Below are 14,511 nucleotides of genomic sequence, written 5' to 3'. Positions count from 1 at the left end.
AGCACAAAAACCTTTTTGTAACAAAGTATCGATTTCTGCTGTCCCTGTATCGATACATTATTAACAAACAAAATATCACCATACTACACAGTCTCCATTTTTTCCCCCACCCCTAATTCCTACTCAGAGTCTCTGACTTTGGCAACTACTCAAAGAAGGAAAGAAATGTGTAGATGCTAAAAGTTAGACCTCAAACTTCCAGCAGCAGAAGGTCGATGTCTCTACCCAAAGATGGAACCACTGACTTCACTGGCTGTTGATGGCCCACTGCAGGAAATTCACAGGTGTTTTGTAGATACACCTTAAGGATCTGTCTGCAGTTATTCTCTGTATACAGAAATTGCCTGAACTGCTTAAAAAGCATCAGACAGAGCCAGGCGCCTGTGTGCACTAACACTGCACTGATGCAAATGTCATTTCCTGTCCTGACCTTCACAAGAACTGTTTGCTGTTTGCTGTTTAAGGTGCATCGTATGCGTTTATCCAGAGCAGTTGGCCAATGTTTCACACAGTGTGATTAATCAGCGTGTTTGACTTGTCATGGGATGACAACTTGCTTCCTGACAGTAACAGCTGTTTACCACAGACTTGCTCACTTCTTGCCTTGTGAGACTGAGCTGCTGGTCGTTATCAGTCCCTGATGCACCGTTACAGTTTCACAATGACTCGACCTGTTTCGTCTTGTTTTTCAGTTCTATAACAACAACAGCATCCCTGAGCCCTGTCACTGCTGGGGCTTTCCAAAGTATATCTGAAGGTGCCTCGAGTTAGCAAGTTTAAAGTTTGTCAGTGTGAGCAAAGGGAAGAGGAGGGAGATACTGCACCTCACCACTGAAGTCAGATTAGAACAGCAAGTGTTGATGACTAAAGTAGAACAGCTGAACTTGTTAAGGTGTTATTTTAAAGCTAAAGAGAGCAAATAGGATGAGACATGCTGCAACGTTAAGAAACAGGAGTGTTTGCTTGCTGTGTTTCCCACACAAAGGAGAAACTTTGAACATGTACAGACATATGCTCACACACCTACAGGTAGGAGCTTCAAAACCTGGCTTGTCTCTTTCCCACAAAAACATTTATTAATTACTCAGATTTTCACTTTAACAATGCGTCCTTATGCCTCATTCACCCCTAAATTTAACACTCGCCTCGGACGGATCGGAGAGCAACTTGGGGTCAATATTGCCGAAGGATATTTGGCATGCAGACTGGAGCAGACGGGGATCAAACCACCAGTCTTCTGATTAGTAGTAGCTCAACTTCCTGAGCTACAGCCAACCTGTAAATCGTGCTTTGATTAAGTGCAGTTATTTTAGATTTGCATGAAAGGTCATCTTCATATATGTGTTATAATGCAGTTTAAAAAGTAGGCCCAAACCTGAGCACTGTGCCAACTTAGCCCCACATTTTACTCCCATATGGCCCAGTATGCCAATAGTGCCCAGTACCATGATGTGTACGAGGGGCTTTGAATACCACGAGAGCTTTAACATACACAAGTGTCTGCTGTGGTAGCAGCTTTAGTAACTTCTAGTAACACTGCCTGTGGAGGTTCTTAATGACGATGAAGATGGGGAAAGTGTTTTCCCTCTTCCTGATTACTTCTTTTGGCATATTTGTCACAACTTTATGTTTTAGATCATCAAACAAATTTGAATCTTAAACAAAGCTCACTTAAATACAAAATGCACTTTTTAAATAATGACCCATAAAAGGTGATCCTGACCTACTTGATGCTGTTTGAAAAAGTAATTTCCTTGTAAACCTTATCAAACCTTTGTGATAATTGGTCGTGAGTCTTTAACATCAGTTGCCATTACAGAATAGCAGAAGCTGGTTCCACAGAAGAGGGGCCTGAAAACTGAAGGCTCTGCCTCCCATTCTACTTTTAAATACTCTAGGAACAACAAGTAGGCCTGCAGAGTGGGAGCGAAGTGCTCTAATAGGGTGATATGGTACTACAAGGTCATTAAGATAAGATGGGGCCTGATTATTTAAGACCTTGTATGTGAGGAGCAAATCAGTTGTCAGCCAACTCTTACTGCCTTTATCAATGAGGCGGAGCCAGTTTCTGCTGTGCTCATAGCTGCCGTTCTTCTTCTTCTTTATTTAAGAATAGACTAGAACACGTGTAGGTATGCTGCCCCCTTTAGTTTCAGAACAATTGCACCCTTGGTTTGCTGCCTATGGTATTTACCTTAGTAAAAAAAACATCAAGTACTATTGCAGATTCCAACATTTGCCTTTGAGAGGAATCACACGTGTTGGTTCTTTAGACATCCCAAATTCTCCAAACACAAAAGAAAAAGACCTGTTGCCTCACTTTTTATTTGAGTGTGTGACATTTATTCTAACGTGTATTTTACACACTTACCGAGAGCAGCTGTGCTTATACTTTTTTACAAGTGTGTGTGTGTGTGTGTGTGTGTGTGTGTGTGTGTGTGTGTGTGTGTGTGTGTTTATATAGACATTTAAACACAATTGTAAATACATTCTGCTTCTAGAAACTGACGTTTTCCGATAAGTGAACCAGCTGTATCTCCGACACGCAGGCTGTGGTTAAGACTTTAAACCTTCAGTGAAGGTGCACATACAGACCAGGAGATGCTGGCTGAGCCAGGGGGAGTGGACCACAGGAGAGGAGAGGATGATGAATTCATGAAACCTTAGTTATGTTTGATACCCTCTCACCTCTGTTTCCTCCAAGTGGACTTTTCACTCAGACCATAATGATGAAATCTGATTGAACTGCTGCTGAACTCAATATTAGATTGTGCCTGCAAAGGATTTGTTCTTACACACTCACTCACTCAGTCTCACATATGTGACAAAGAGATTGAAAAGAATCCATCAGATTGTAATTGCTTTGGTTTTGCACTCTAACTCACTCACCTGCTTTATGTATTTTATAAAGCTGTTGCTCTTTCTCACTCACCTCATTGGCACAGTTCAGTGCAGTGAAACCAGCTGTACAGACGAGACCATCATCTTAGAACTTTATGTCTGAATGATCTGAATATTTGAGTGTTTTCTTTGATGCTGGTTAAAGAAAGTCAGTTCTATATTGATAGGAAATTGACATAATAGGTTTTTAATATCAGTGGCCAGGTCTGGCACTTCTGTCTTACTTGCCATCAGCGCCATTCATGTTGTACCACAGACAGTGTTGGGAAGGTTACTTTTAAAATGTATTCCATTACAGATTACAGATTACATGCCCCTGTGACGTATTCCGTTACGTTACTCAATGAGAGTAACGTATTCTGAATACTTTGGATTACTTAATATATTATCATGCTGTTTACAACTACATGAATGTACTATTGCTGTGATTTATTACTGTTACTGAAGGTCCGCGGCTCCGAACCGTAGTAAAGGGACCTCTGGCTAATACGGTGGGTTCTGTGTCGGCTTGTAGCCGAAAACTAGCTTTACTTTGTTGTCTGGGTCAACTTTGCTAGCAGAGACAGAGAGAGGCGTTGAAAGGCTGCTCCAACGGGACTTATTGTATAAGAGGAAAACACGAACACGGTGTACAGTCGAGTCTTAATAGCTTACTTACAACTGGGCTCGTCAGGCTCTCTTCTTGGCTGCAGTGGTTATTATTATATTTACATGCTTCCAGCTCCCGTTTCTGCTCGATGACAGCTGTACTTTTCCTTTTTCTCCCTCCCTCGCTCACAGACACATAACGGGTATGGCAGTCCATTCTCCCTGCAGCACGGACTACACTGCCCATGATGCTACATTCTTTAGAGCTATACCTGTAGCATTCTGCCTGTTAGCTTAGCACAACAACAACAAAAAGGCCTCTCTCACCCAGGAAACACGCAGAGAGAGCATCACCATGTAACCATGGCAACCGTAACGCTGCCACCTGGAACAACAGAACGTAGCTGTCAAACAAAACCCAAACAGTCCTGACCCGCCACAATATGAAACAGGGAAGTACCGCCGTGTAATCCATTTATTTCAACAAAGTAACTGTATTCTAAATACCACCTTTTTGAACGGTAACTGTAACGGAATACAGTTACTCATATTTTGTATTTTAAATACGTAACGGCGGTACATGTATTCCGTTACTCCCCAACACTGGCCGCTGAAGCCTGAAAATCATTCAAAAGAGCCAAAATCCTCTTCTGTACTCAGACACACTGTCCCACTGCCACCACAGTCAAATGTCGTGTGCACTGTTTTCAGTCTGATGCTTCAGAGCGATTCAGGTTATTACAAAAACTGTTACAGAGACAGTGGAAAGGGGTTAATTTTACCACTTATTAATATTAAGTCACAAACTACTTTGAAAAAACTAGGATATTCTCTACGTTAATAAAATCACAAATTTGTGAGAAAGACAGAGTTGTTGTTGTTGTTTTTTATATATAAGATTATCTAAAGAAAGTTTCATTTTGTTTCATTTTTAAAGGTTATGATGAAATATATTATATATTCAAATTATTGGAATCAACCACTCTCACAAAATGTTGTTAAACCACTGGAAATACATCTTTACAGCCATATTAGCGAGACACAGAGTAGTGCAACATTATTTATTGGAGAAACACTGTAGCAGTGCTTGTGTGTTTGGTGGAGCTTAGTGTGAATTTAGGATCATCAGAGTGCAATTTTACCACTGACATGAAACGACGTGTCGCTGTAATGCTCTTGTCTCACATCAGTTCTTTCTCTGTGTTTCTCAGACTACCAGCGGTTGATGACAGCGGCAGAGGGCATCACCACCCTCCTATTTCCCTTCCAGTGGCAGCACGTCTATGTTCCCATCCTGCCAGCCTCCCTCCTTCATTTCCTAGATGCACCTGTTCCCTACCTGATGGGCCTGCAGTCCAAAGAGGGCACTGACCGCTCCAAACTTGAGCTTCCTCAGGAGGTACAACATCAGCATGGGTAGCATTAATGCACAGACCAGCCACAACATTAAAACCAGCTGTACCAGTGTTGGTGTCTATGGTCTGGCACAGGATGCTGGCCGCAGATCCTTTGGTGCTGTAGGTGTATGGTGCGTCTATCACTGGGTTTGATCAAGCTGTGGATTCATGAAACTGCATCAACAATGGTCAGAAGGCAGCCAAGTTTGTGAACGCCGTAACTGGAGAATGAAGGATTTTCATAGTTCTGTCACAGGTGCATCTCCTAGAAATTTGGGACTAGTTTAAATCTGACCTCTGACCTCTGGGTCAGGCAGAGGTGAAAAAGTACAGACATTCTGTATTTAAGTAGAAGTGCAGATACTTGTAAAAATACTCCGGTAAAAGTCAAATTACTGAATCAAGAGGATGACTTCACACATGAGTACTGTCAGGGGTCAAAGTGAGATACAGCATGTGCTGTGGCTCAGCTCAGGGACAAGAATCACAGCTCACTGTATTTCTAATGTGAGTTTCAGTAGATTTCCTTTGTGCACAGGCTGTGATCTGCTGCTCTGTGTGCATTTACAAAACTGATTTCAACAAGATGTAAGCAAATGTTTCACAAGCTATAAGACAAAATGTCTTAAATTTGTCAGTTACTGAGCCATCCTGACCTTTAAATCCAACCTCTCGTCTTCCTCTCCTGTCCTGTCTTTCTCATCTTTCTTTATTTCTGACTGAAGTTGTCTCTCACTCTTGTTTGTTGATGTTTGTGCAGACATCGGATGCCCCTTAAAAAAAATTTATTCTCTTTAAATAAACCTAGAGTAACAGACATGTTTAAAATGTAGGGAGCAAAAGTTGTCAGAAGAAAAATACAGATACCTGAAAATTCTACATAAATACAGTAACGAAGTACTTTGTTACGTCCCACCTAAGAGGTCAGAGGTCAGGTTTTCTGAAACTCTTGTGAACACGAAACTCCAGAAAGATGTCACCTTTGCATTTACACCACATCAGGATGTCATCTGTATTTTTATAAAAAATGTTCGGAGCACCCAAACTGAAACGCTTGTAACAGGAAATTGTAATAACATAGAAGTTAATTTATAATTTCACATCTTCTAGTTTCTGTTCAGGTGTGTAAGTAACCTCCTTTAAGTCTAACCACACACACACAAAACAAACACACTTGCACATTTAAATGAGCATGGCACACATTTTACTTATTAAACCAGAAAAAAACTGAATCAAACTTTATTAATAATGGTTCTGTTTGATCAGGTCTCTATAAGGACACAGCAGCCAGCTCAGCTGAATGAAATACAGTCTTTATGTTGTCATTGTTCTGGATCTGCTATCTTTGTATTTGTATTTATTGTAGTTTCACGTTTATAAAAGCCTAACATTATTTATATAGCGCTAAATCACAACAGCAGTCGCCTCAAGGCGCTTCATAGATACAGAGAAAAGCCCAACAATCATATGACCCCCTATGAGCAGCACTTTGGCGACAGTGGGAAGGAAAAACTCCCTTTTAACAGGAAGAAACCTCCAGCAGAACCAGGCTCAGGGAGGGGCGGGGCCATCTGCTGCGACCGGTTGGGGTGAGAGAAGGAAGACAGGATAAAGACATGCTGTGGAAGAGAGACAGAGATTAATAACAGATATGATTCAACACAGAGAGGTCTATTAACACATAGTGAGTGAGAAAGGTGACTGGAAAGGAAAAACTCAATACATCATGGGAATCCCCCGGCAGCCTACATCTATTGCAGCATAACTAAGGGAGGATTCAGGGTCACCTGGTCCAGCCCTAACTATATGCTTTAGCAAAAAGGAAAGTTTGAAGCCTAATCTTAAAAGTAGAGATAGTGTCTGTCTCCTGAATCCAAACTGGAAGCTGGTTCCACAGAAGAGGGGCCTGAAAACTGAAGGCTCTGCCTCCCATTCTACTTTTAAATACTCTAGGAACAACAAGTAGGCCTGCAGAGCGGGAGCGAAGTGCTGTAGACATATAAATAAACTGATATGAAATAATTAAATGAAAAACAGTCAGTTTCCTTGTTATCGTTAAATTCCCCTCAAGGCAGAGCCAGACAGGAGTAGTCTTTTATTGCTTTGTCACTTTTCAGCCTCAGTCAGACAGTGAGGAGGTGAATGTGTCCTGGATTTTAACCATTGCATAGTCCAGTGCTGGGTACAGTTACTGTGTGTGTGTCTGTGTTTATTTGTTAGGGCAAGATAAGCTCTAACAAAGCAGGAAAACGCTTTGCTCACACCCCCATCGTCACCCTGGGTCGTTAATCTGGGACTTTACATATGGGTGTTAATTATCCAATTCAGTGCAGGATGCCTGTGTGCATCACCCACAGCTCCCTTCTAACTCCCCTCACCTCCTCCTGATCCCCCTCACAGGAGCCCCTGCACGAACACAGTTTGTCCCTGTGTTCGCCTTTGAAGTGGATGTGACCTAGAAATGAAAAGCCACACAAAGAGTAGATGATGAGAGGGAGGAAAGTGTAGCCAGAGTTTGTCTTTTTCTAACCCTCTTTATTAAAAACGTGAGCATGAGAGATGCTTGGCTCTGTTACACCTTTCTCTGCCTGCAAGTATCGCTATGAGAGTCAAAGGAGCTTGCAAAGAAAAGCGTCTGGACTTCTTTAAGTTACTTGAAGACGTTTCACCTTCATCCGAGAAGCTTCTTCAGTTCTAAGGTCAAATGGTGGAGAGTCCCAGATTTAAACCTAGTGGGAGTTTCCCCCCACAGAGGGACAAAAGGACCCCCTGATGATCCTCTAATCGCCTGAGCCAAGGTGTGAAACTGGGTGTGGGTCCCAATCAGCCAGAGTTTCAGGTGAGTTCATTGTGAAACCTGGCCCCACCTTATCATGTGAATTCCTGAGGTCAGATGATCCAGGATGTGAGTGGGCGTTAAGGCGTCTGGGGAGGGATCTCAAAACTGGATTATAGATGGCAGAGAGTTGGTGTCGTAAACCACCGCCTCTGTTCAACGATGGTCGCTCACAGTGGACATAGATGCTTCTTTCACTCCTCTTTCAAACCATCTGTCCTCTCTGTCCAAAATGTGAACATTGGCATCCTCGAAAGAGTGACCTTTGACCTTAAGATGCAGATGGACAGCTGAGTCTTGTCCTGTGGAGGTGGCTCTTCCACAGGACAATTCAATTCAATTCAATTTTATTTATATAGCGCCAAATCACAACAAAAGTCGCCTCAAGGCGCTTCATAGATACAGAGAAAAACCCAACAATCATGTGACCCCCTATGAGCAGCACTTTGGCGACAGTGGGAAGGAAAAACTCCCTTTTAACAGGAAGAAACCTCCAGCAGAACCAGGCTCAGGGAGGGGCGGGGCCATCTGCTGTGATTGGTTGGGGTGAGAGAAGGAAGACAGGATAAAGACATGCTGTGGAAGAGAGACAGAGATTAATAACAGATATGATTCAATGCAGAGAGGTCTGTTAATACATAGGACACTCTTTCGAGGATGCCAAAAACAAATGTGTTTTTGGACATCAAAAAATGATGTCCAAAAACACATTTTGGACATCATACCTCCTAAAAATTGAATTCACTTGTTGTGCCAACAGACATGCACATCACAGAACTGAAACATGCACCATTAGTTTATTTCAGAGCCTGATAAAAACGTGTTTTCCTCTCACAGGCCAACCTGTGTTTCGTGGATATTGACAACCACTCCATCGAGCTTCCAGAGGACTTCCCTCAGTTCCCAAACAAGACCGAATTCATCCAGGAGCTCACCGAGGTGTTATTAAGCTTTGGCATCTCTGCCAACACCGGCGCCCCGCCCCGGACCCGCTCCAGTCCTGGCAGCACCTCGTCCACCCCAGGAAGGGAACGCAAATCCGCCGCCCTTCGACAGCTAGAGGACGATGGACGTAATGGCAATCTGGCAGGAGAGGAGTTAGTGGTGCTGGAGCTGCTGCAGGGAAACGCTACGCTGGAGAGACTGCAGGCGCTGACTAAACGCACTGGGGTGACTGTGGCACGTGTGGAAGCCCTGAGGGCTGGAGTCAAAGGTCAGCCCACCGACGCAGGAAACCAAACAGGAGGTGAAGAAGAGGAGCTAAGGAACGCCAAACTGAACGTTCAGCTGAGGGAGGTGTTCGCCAGCCGCTTCACTACCATGTTTGCAGACTATGAATCCTTTGTTATCCAGAGCGCTCCTGATCTGGAGTCCTGGCTCACCAACAGGGAGCAGATGCACAACTTTGACAAGGTGATCAAAGGTTTCTTTCCCGCTGTGCCTCAGTCAGAGATATGTTTGTAAAAAGGTCGAACCTTATTGGGAAATAAGTGTTGTACTCAAAAGAGACATTTTTCTTCTTACCGGTTTGCCTTTGTTAGTGAATCATGGGACTCAAAATAAAAAGGCATCTTTTTCATTTTGAGTCCCAAGATGTTTTAGTTATTATTAGACAGAAGTACAAAATGATATCAAAAGAACATGAGGCCAGAATAACAAACAAATCACAATATAACCAAGAAATAAGTGAAAAAACAGCAGCTTACCTCCATAAAATGACATAAACAGGAGGAAACGGTTTCAAAATAAGTTGTAGTTCATCTCACATGGTAGTGATTTAAAAAGCAAAAGAACAAATGGAAAGAATAATATCTAAGTGAAGGACAGCGGATCATAAGAAAAGCCAGCGGATTTATCATGAATTAGCTGTTGATCATCCATAATTGGAAGAAATGATAGCGTAGTCTATTTGGACTCTATTTTCTTTGTTCTGTTAGTTCCTGTTCCTGTTTCCTATTAAAGTATTTTATGTAAGAATGGGCAGTACTGTAAACTGAAGAATCAGTCTGCATGTTTTCAGTGCTGATTAGACTTGTTTATTTCATTGTGTTGTTTTCCTTTCTGTTAAAATTCTATATTTACATTTTCCAGGACATCCTGGCATTTGTGGTTTAAGGCTAGCTTTGTTTATTACAAAACAATTGTTGTCTAAAAGTGGGTTCTTTCTCCCCGTGCTTGCCGTGGGGGATTGTTTGATAGTTGAGGTTTTTCTATAACATTGTGCTGTCTTTACCTTAAAATCTAAAGTTACTAAAGATGCTATATAAATGACGATGAACTGAAACACATATGCTCTTGTGAATAGGCTTCATTCCTGTCAGACCAGCCAGAGCCCTACCTTCCCTTTCTGTCTCACTTCATTGAGACACAGATGTTTGCCACCTTCATCGACAACAAGATCATGTCTCAGTGGGAGGAGAAGGAGCCTATGCTCCATGTCTTTGACACTCGTATTGACAAGGCACGCCTCTATAACATCCGTGCTCCCAGCCTCCGGTCGTCCTGCTACCAGAGGTGCTCCATCCTCAAAGAGTCTGGTAAGCTCCGATGGGGAAGTGTGTGTGTGAGAGATTTATTTCTGTGTGAACATGGTTCAGATTGTTGGTGTGAGAAGCATGTGTTGTGAAAATGAAAATATTCCAGGCTAATTAACTTTCTCACTGAAGTGAAATAAGTCTTTTTCAGTGGAAGAGTTGGTATATGTAAGTAATGTTTGCTCAGAGATGAGCAAAAATGTTGATACATTTCTTTATATTGTGCTTATGAAATGGGAATTAGGTCAGTGATTGATGCAAAGTAGCAGTTACCATGTAAACCATGTACTAACATAGATGGAAGATGTTTGTACAACTCTTATCAAGTTTGAAAGCCAACCTTTATTCTTCATCACAGCTTTGTTTGGAATTTCTTTGAATATTCTTCAGGAATAGTTATCTAGACTCCTTGAAGGACATGCTACAGCTCTTCTTTGGATGTTGTGTGCTTGTTGTTACTTCTCTGTCAACATAATCCTATACTGCTTCAGTAATGCTGAGGTCTGTGATTGTTGTCATGCTGAAAGTTGTTGTCTGTTAAACACTGTGGTGGATAAAAAAGTGACTGTACTTTGTCACTTTCATAATTCCATTTGTTTAGATAAGATCATCTTCACACTGGCTGAAATGCAGCTCTGCACCGTGACAGAACCGCAACCACAGCATAGTTTGGCAAAGCGCAACATTTTCTTCCTGTTTCCATTAGAGATGGACCGATCCGATATTACGTGTCGGTATCGGTCTACTTCAATCATGAAACTGATCTATGATCAGCTGATCGTCTCTCTTCTTTGTTTTTGGCCCACTTCGCTCCAGAAAGAGGAAACCAGCAGCTGAACAACAGCAGCACGTTTAAGCTTGATAAGCTGTTGTTAGAATTTATTTAATATTATTTCTACACCAGGATCTTTTTCTACAGCTGGTAACTGTGCAGGGGCGGATCTAGCAAAGTTTAGCCAGGGGGGCCGATAGGGCATGAACAGGGAAAAGGGGGCACAAAGACATACTTTATTTTCTTATTCTCATTTAAAATGTCGAACTTTTCATAAATAATTATCTGAATCTTACACCCAAAGTTTTAATCTGATGTAAAATGTATAGAAGTCCATTACTGTATATAGTAACTGTTAAGTCTAATATAGTAAGCTATAGTACTTTTTCCTTTGGGAACCATCTGTGCAGTCTGCAATTCTGTTGAAGAAAGATGTTAAATCTATTTAATATTTCTTGAAAAATAATTTATTTCTGTGCAGTTTTTTTTCACACTGCATCAAATTAAAGTTGATTACGTCGATTAAGCATCATGAGATGGGGGGGTTCCCTATTTCTTATTCTTTTGCTGGGAGTTTTAGAGCCCTATTAGTTAGGTTGCTTACTCTTTAAAATACCAGAATAGGGAGGATGGAGCAGGTTTAAGTTTATTAGATTGATCAGTTTTGCTGAACTATGAAATATTTTGGGTGCACCTGTATTTTTTACATACAGGTATAACAGAATAGCTTTAGTGTTTGTTTTTAACTTGAGTATGAACTTATACAAAAAGCAGCAAGATATAAAAAAAAACTGTTTTATTGATTAAAAAAACACACTATATTGGATTCATATTGGTATCGCCAGATATCCAAATTTATGATATCGGTATCGGGCATAAAAAAGTGGTATCGTGCCATCTCTAGTTTCCATACTTCAGATTGGCTTCTTAACAAATATTCTTCCACTGAGACAGTGCATGGATTAACTGAAGGGCAGGTCTTTGCTGGATTTCTTCCAGTTTCTTTAGGATATAATTTTGAGATACTTTTCATCTGCTGTAGATCATTTTTAGTCCTTTTGTTCCCCACTCTCGTTTTTTTAAAAACACAACTAACAGCTCTTTGGGATCTTTTTGATGCTGCAAAAGTCGATGTAATGCCTGTCAAACTGTGATTCAACTATAGAAATGAAAAATAAATTATGACTTTTTGCAAAGGCTAATGGTGTCAAAGTCCTAAAGACACAAATTAAAATTGGTTCTTTGCTAAGTTACCCGTTAATCTGTTGTCTATTCGTCGTTGTCAGACAGGTTTAAAGTGCATTACCTCTGCTTTTGTCCGTAGTAGCTTTTTGAATCCTATCAGGCACCTGTTTAAAAAACTCTCCCCCTTTATGACCATTTAAAACATATAAACTCTTTATTAACAATTGCAAAGAATAATAACCTGGCCTTGTCTGGAATTTCTCAACATTCAGAAGTCAATAAGGAGTAGTCTCTATCAGACCAGCTGTTGCTTCTAGAAATAATCCCTTGGATGAAGTGTGGGCTGCTGCCTTTAGCATGCTAAAAATGCAGGACATGACACAAGAATAAGAAAAAAAAGCAGGGAGCACAATGTTCTGACAGTGTTGGTGTTCTTGTGGTTTCCTGCCAGTTCTCATGATCGTTGCTGAGATCGACAACAGTGGTTATAACGCTTCACATGTCAGCTCAAGCTAACACTGTTTGTACGAGTGAGCTGCCGTGGTCCAGTGTGTTCATGCACTAATCCATGTGAACTGCAGTTGCCAAGGGTGACTTCATTTGCAATGGTCTGCATACTTAATTATGCAGACCATGGACAGGCCTTTCCTCTGCCTCCCTCCAGTGCCTCCACTCAGAGAACACGCCACCTGCTCTCTGAGGACTTCAGTCAGAGACAAACGCAGTAAAACCACATGACAGATGAAGATGGAGTGTTTGCAATCGCTGCTGTTGATGATGTTTAATCTTTAGAAGGATCAACAAGGAAGAGTCAGTCCGAGCAGGTCTCTAGAGAGACTGAAACACAACATCATACATCATGCTGTGATTTAATATATAAACAGCCTGTTTTGAAGTGACACAGAATAGAACAAACAGGAAGCTGAGTCACTCTTTGCAGCAAAACTTATCTGAGAAGGACCGCAACATATATTACGTGTGTGTGTGTGTGTGTGTGTGTGTGTGTGTGTGTGTGTGTGTGTGTGCTCAGATAAGATGCGATCTCGATGGTGGAATCAGTGGACACATAAATCCATATGCATGCCTGCAGCGTTTAAATCTGGAATTACCTTCAGTAATGTGACACCTACTGGAATTCTCCAAATGCCGTGATGATTTCACGTCCTTACCGTGTTGTCTGAATCTGTACCGTCTCTTGTTTAGCTCAGGCCATTGAGCAGCGGCTGATGAAGATCGACCACACGGCCGTCCTCCCACACCTGCTGGACATGAAGATCGGTCAGGGGAAGTACGAGCAGGGGTTCTTCCCCAAACTGCAGACCGAAGTGCTCAACACAGGACCAAGCAATAACAAGTGAGTCAGCCTCCACTGTGGACAGATGTCACAGACGACAGCAGAACCTTAAGGCTGTGTTTGTCAGAATACTCCAGTACAGTTTGAATGTAGGCTCAACAGAGATTGGTTCGATCAGGTTACACACATATAACTGAAAGCCCAGCTAGACGCGCTCAGATCCTGTTTCCTTTTCTCCATTTTATTCGTGTGGCATAATCAGTGATACATAACAAACAAAACTGCAAAAATGTTGACAAATCTGTTTGCACTGCTGAAAAATCTTTATAGAATAGTTTAATAGGATTGTTTTAAGCTGCTCGTAATAATATCATCAATAGGGATGGTCATAAACGGTAGTAACCAGACCAAAAAGCAGCGCACATTTCGGTGCTTTATTTTCCTGAGATGTGATACACTTTAGATTCTAGCCAATCATTTTACGTTTCCGAGGATAGTAGGCAGGTCCAGGTACGTACGTTCTTTTAGAGCAGAGCTACAGAATAAAAACACCCAAGGCGAAGCGGTCAAAGTCTGGCTGTACTTCACAGCAAAAGATGCAAACTCAGCAGCTGCAACAAGTGCTTTAAGCTGATACTGTGATACTGTCAAAGGAGGTAACACCTCAAATCTGATGAAACACCTGGCGACGCATAGCGTTTTTTTAAAAGCCGAGAAATGCGCCGTATTTGATAGCTTGCTGTGAGACCTCACACCGAGCACATCTACTGCGGGTGTGGTGCCTGTTATCAGAGCCGGAGTTAGCAACATCCCCCAAAAAACCCGAAGAGGAGAGTCCTGGCCCCTAGCCCTGCCAGTGTAGCAGAAATGATGATGATGATGATGCAGCAGCAGCCGTTCTTCTCTGCGTGAGTAGCTTAATGTTGTTCATGTGTAATTTACGTTGAGTAGGCTAACCACGTTATTACATTAATGCATGTAAGGTGAACTAGCAAACATCATCA

At 41.8% G+C, this 14,511-nt stretch overlaps 1 protein-coding gene across 4 annotated transcripts in view; it reads left to right on the top strand.

Moving 5' to 3' along the window:
* The window catches only part of LOC102781902 (DENN domain-containing protein 5B), an 82,859-nt gene that overhangs the window by 48,839 nt on the left and 19,509 nt on the right, over positions 1-14,511 (top strand). For all 4 annotated transcript variants that reach the window (XM_087831007.1, XM_087831006.1, XM_087831005.1 and 1 more), the window contains exons 5-8: positions 4,701-4,888; positions 8,560-9,135; positions 10,028-10,259; positions 13,417-13,567. In XM_087831007.1, the coding sequence (XP_087687133.1) occupies positions 4,701-4,888; positions 8,560-9,135; positions 10,028-10,259; positions 13,417-13,567 (1,147 nt within the window). The remainder of the gene's footprint in view (positions 1-4,700; positions 4,889-8,559; positions 9,136-10,027; positions 10,260-13,416; positions 13,568-14,511) is intronic.

This window comes from Neolamprologus brichardi, chromosome 17 (genome assembly GCF_056152115.1).
Source record: "Neolamprologus brichardi isolate AB-2024 chromosome 17, ASM5615211v1, whole genome shotgun sequence".
Lineage (NCBI taxonomy): Eukaryota > Metazoa > Chordata > Actinopteri > Cichliformes > Cichlidae > Neolamprologus > Neolamprologus brichardi.
The sequence above is the reverse complement of the archived record's forward strand: the minus strand, read 5'-3'. Positions and strand labels throughout refer to the sequence as shown.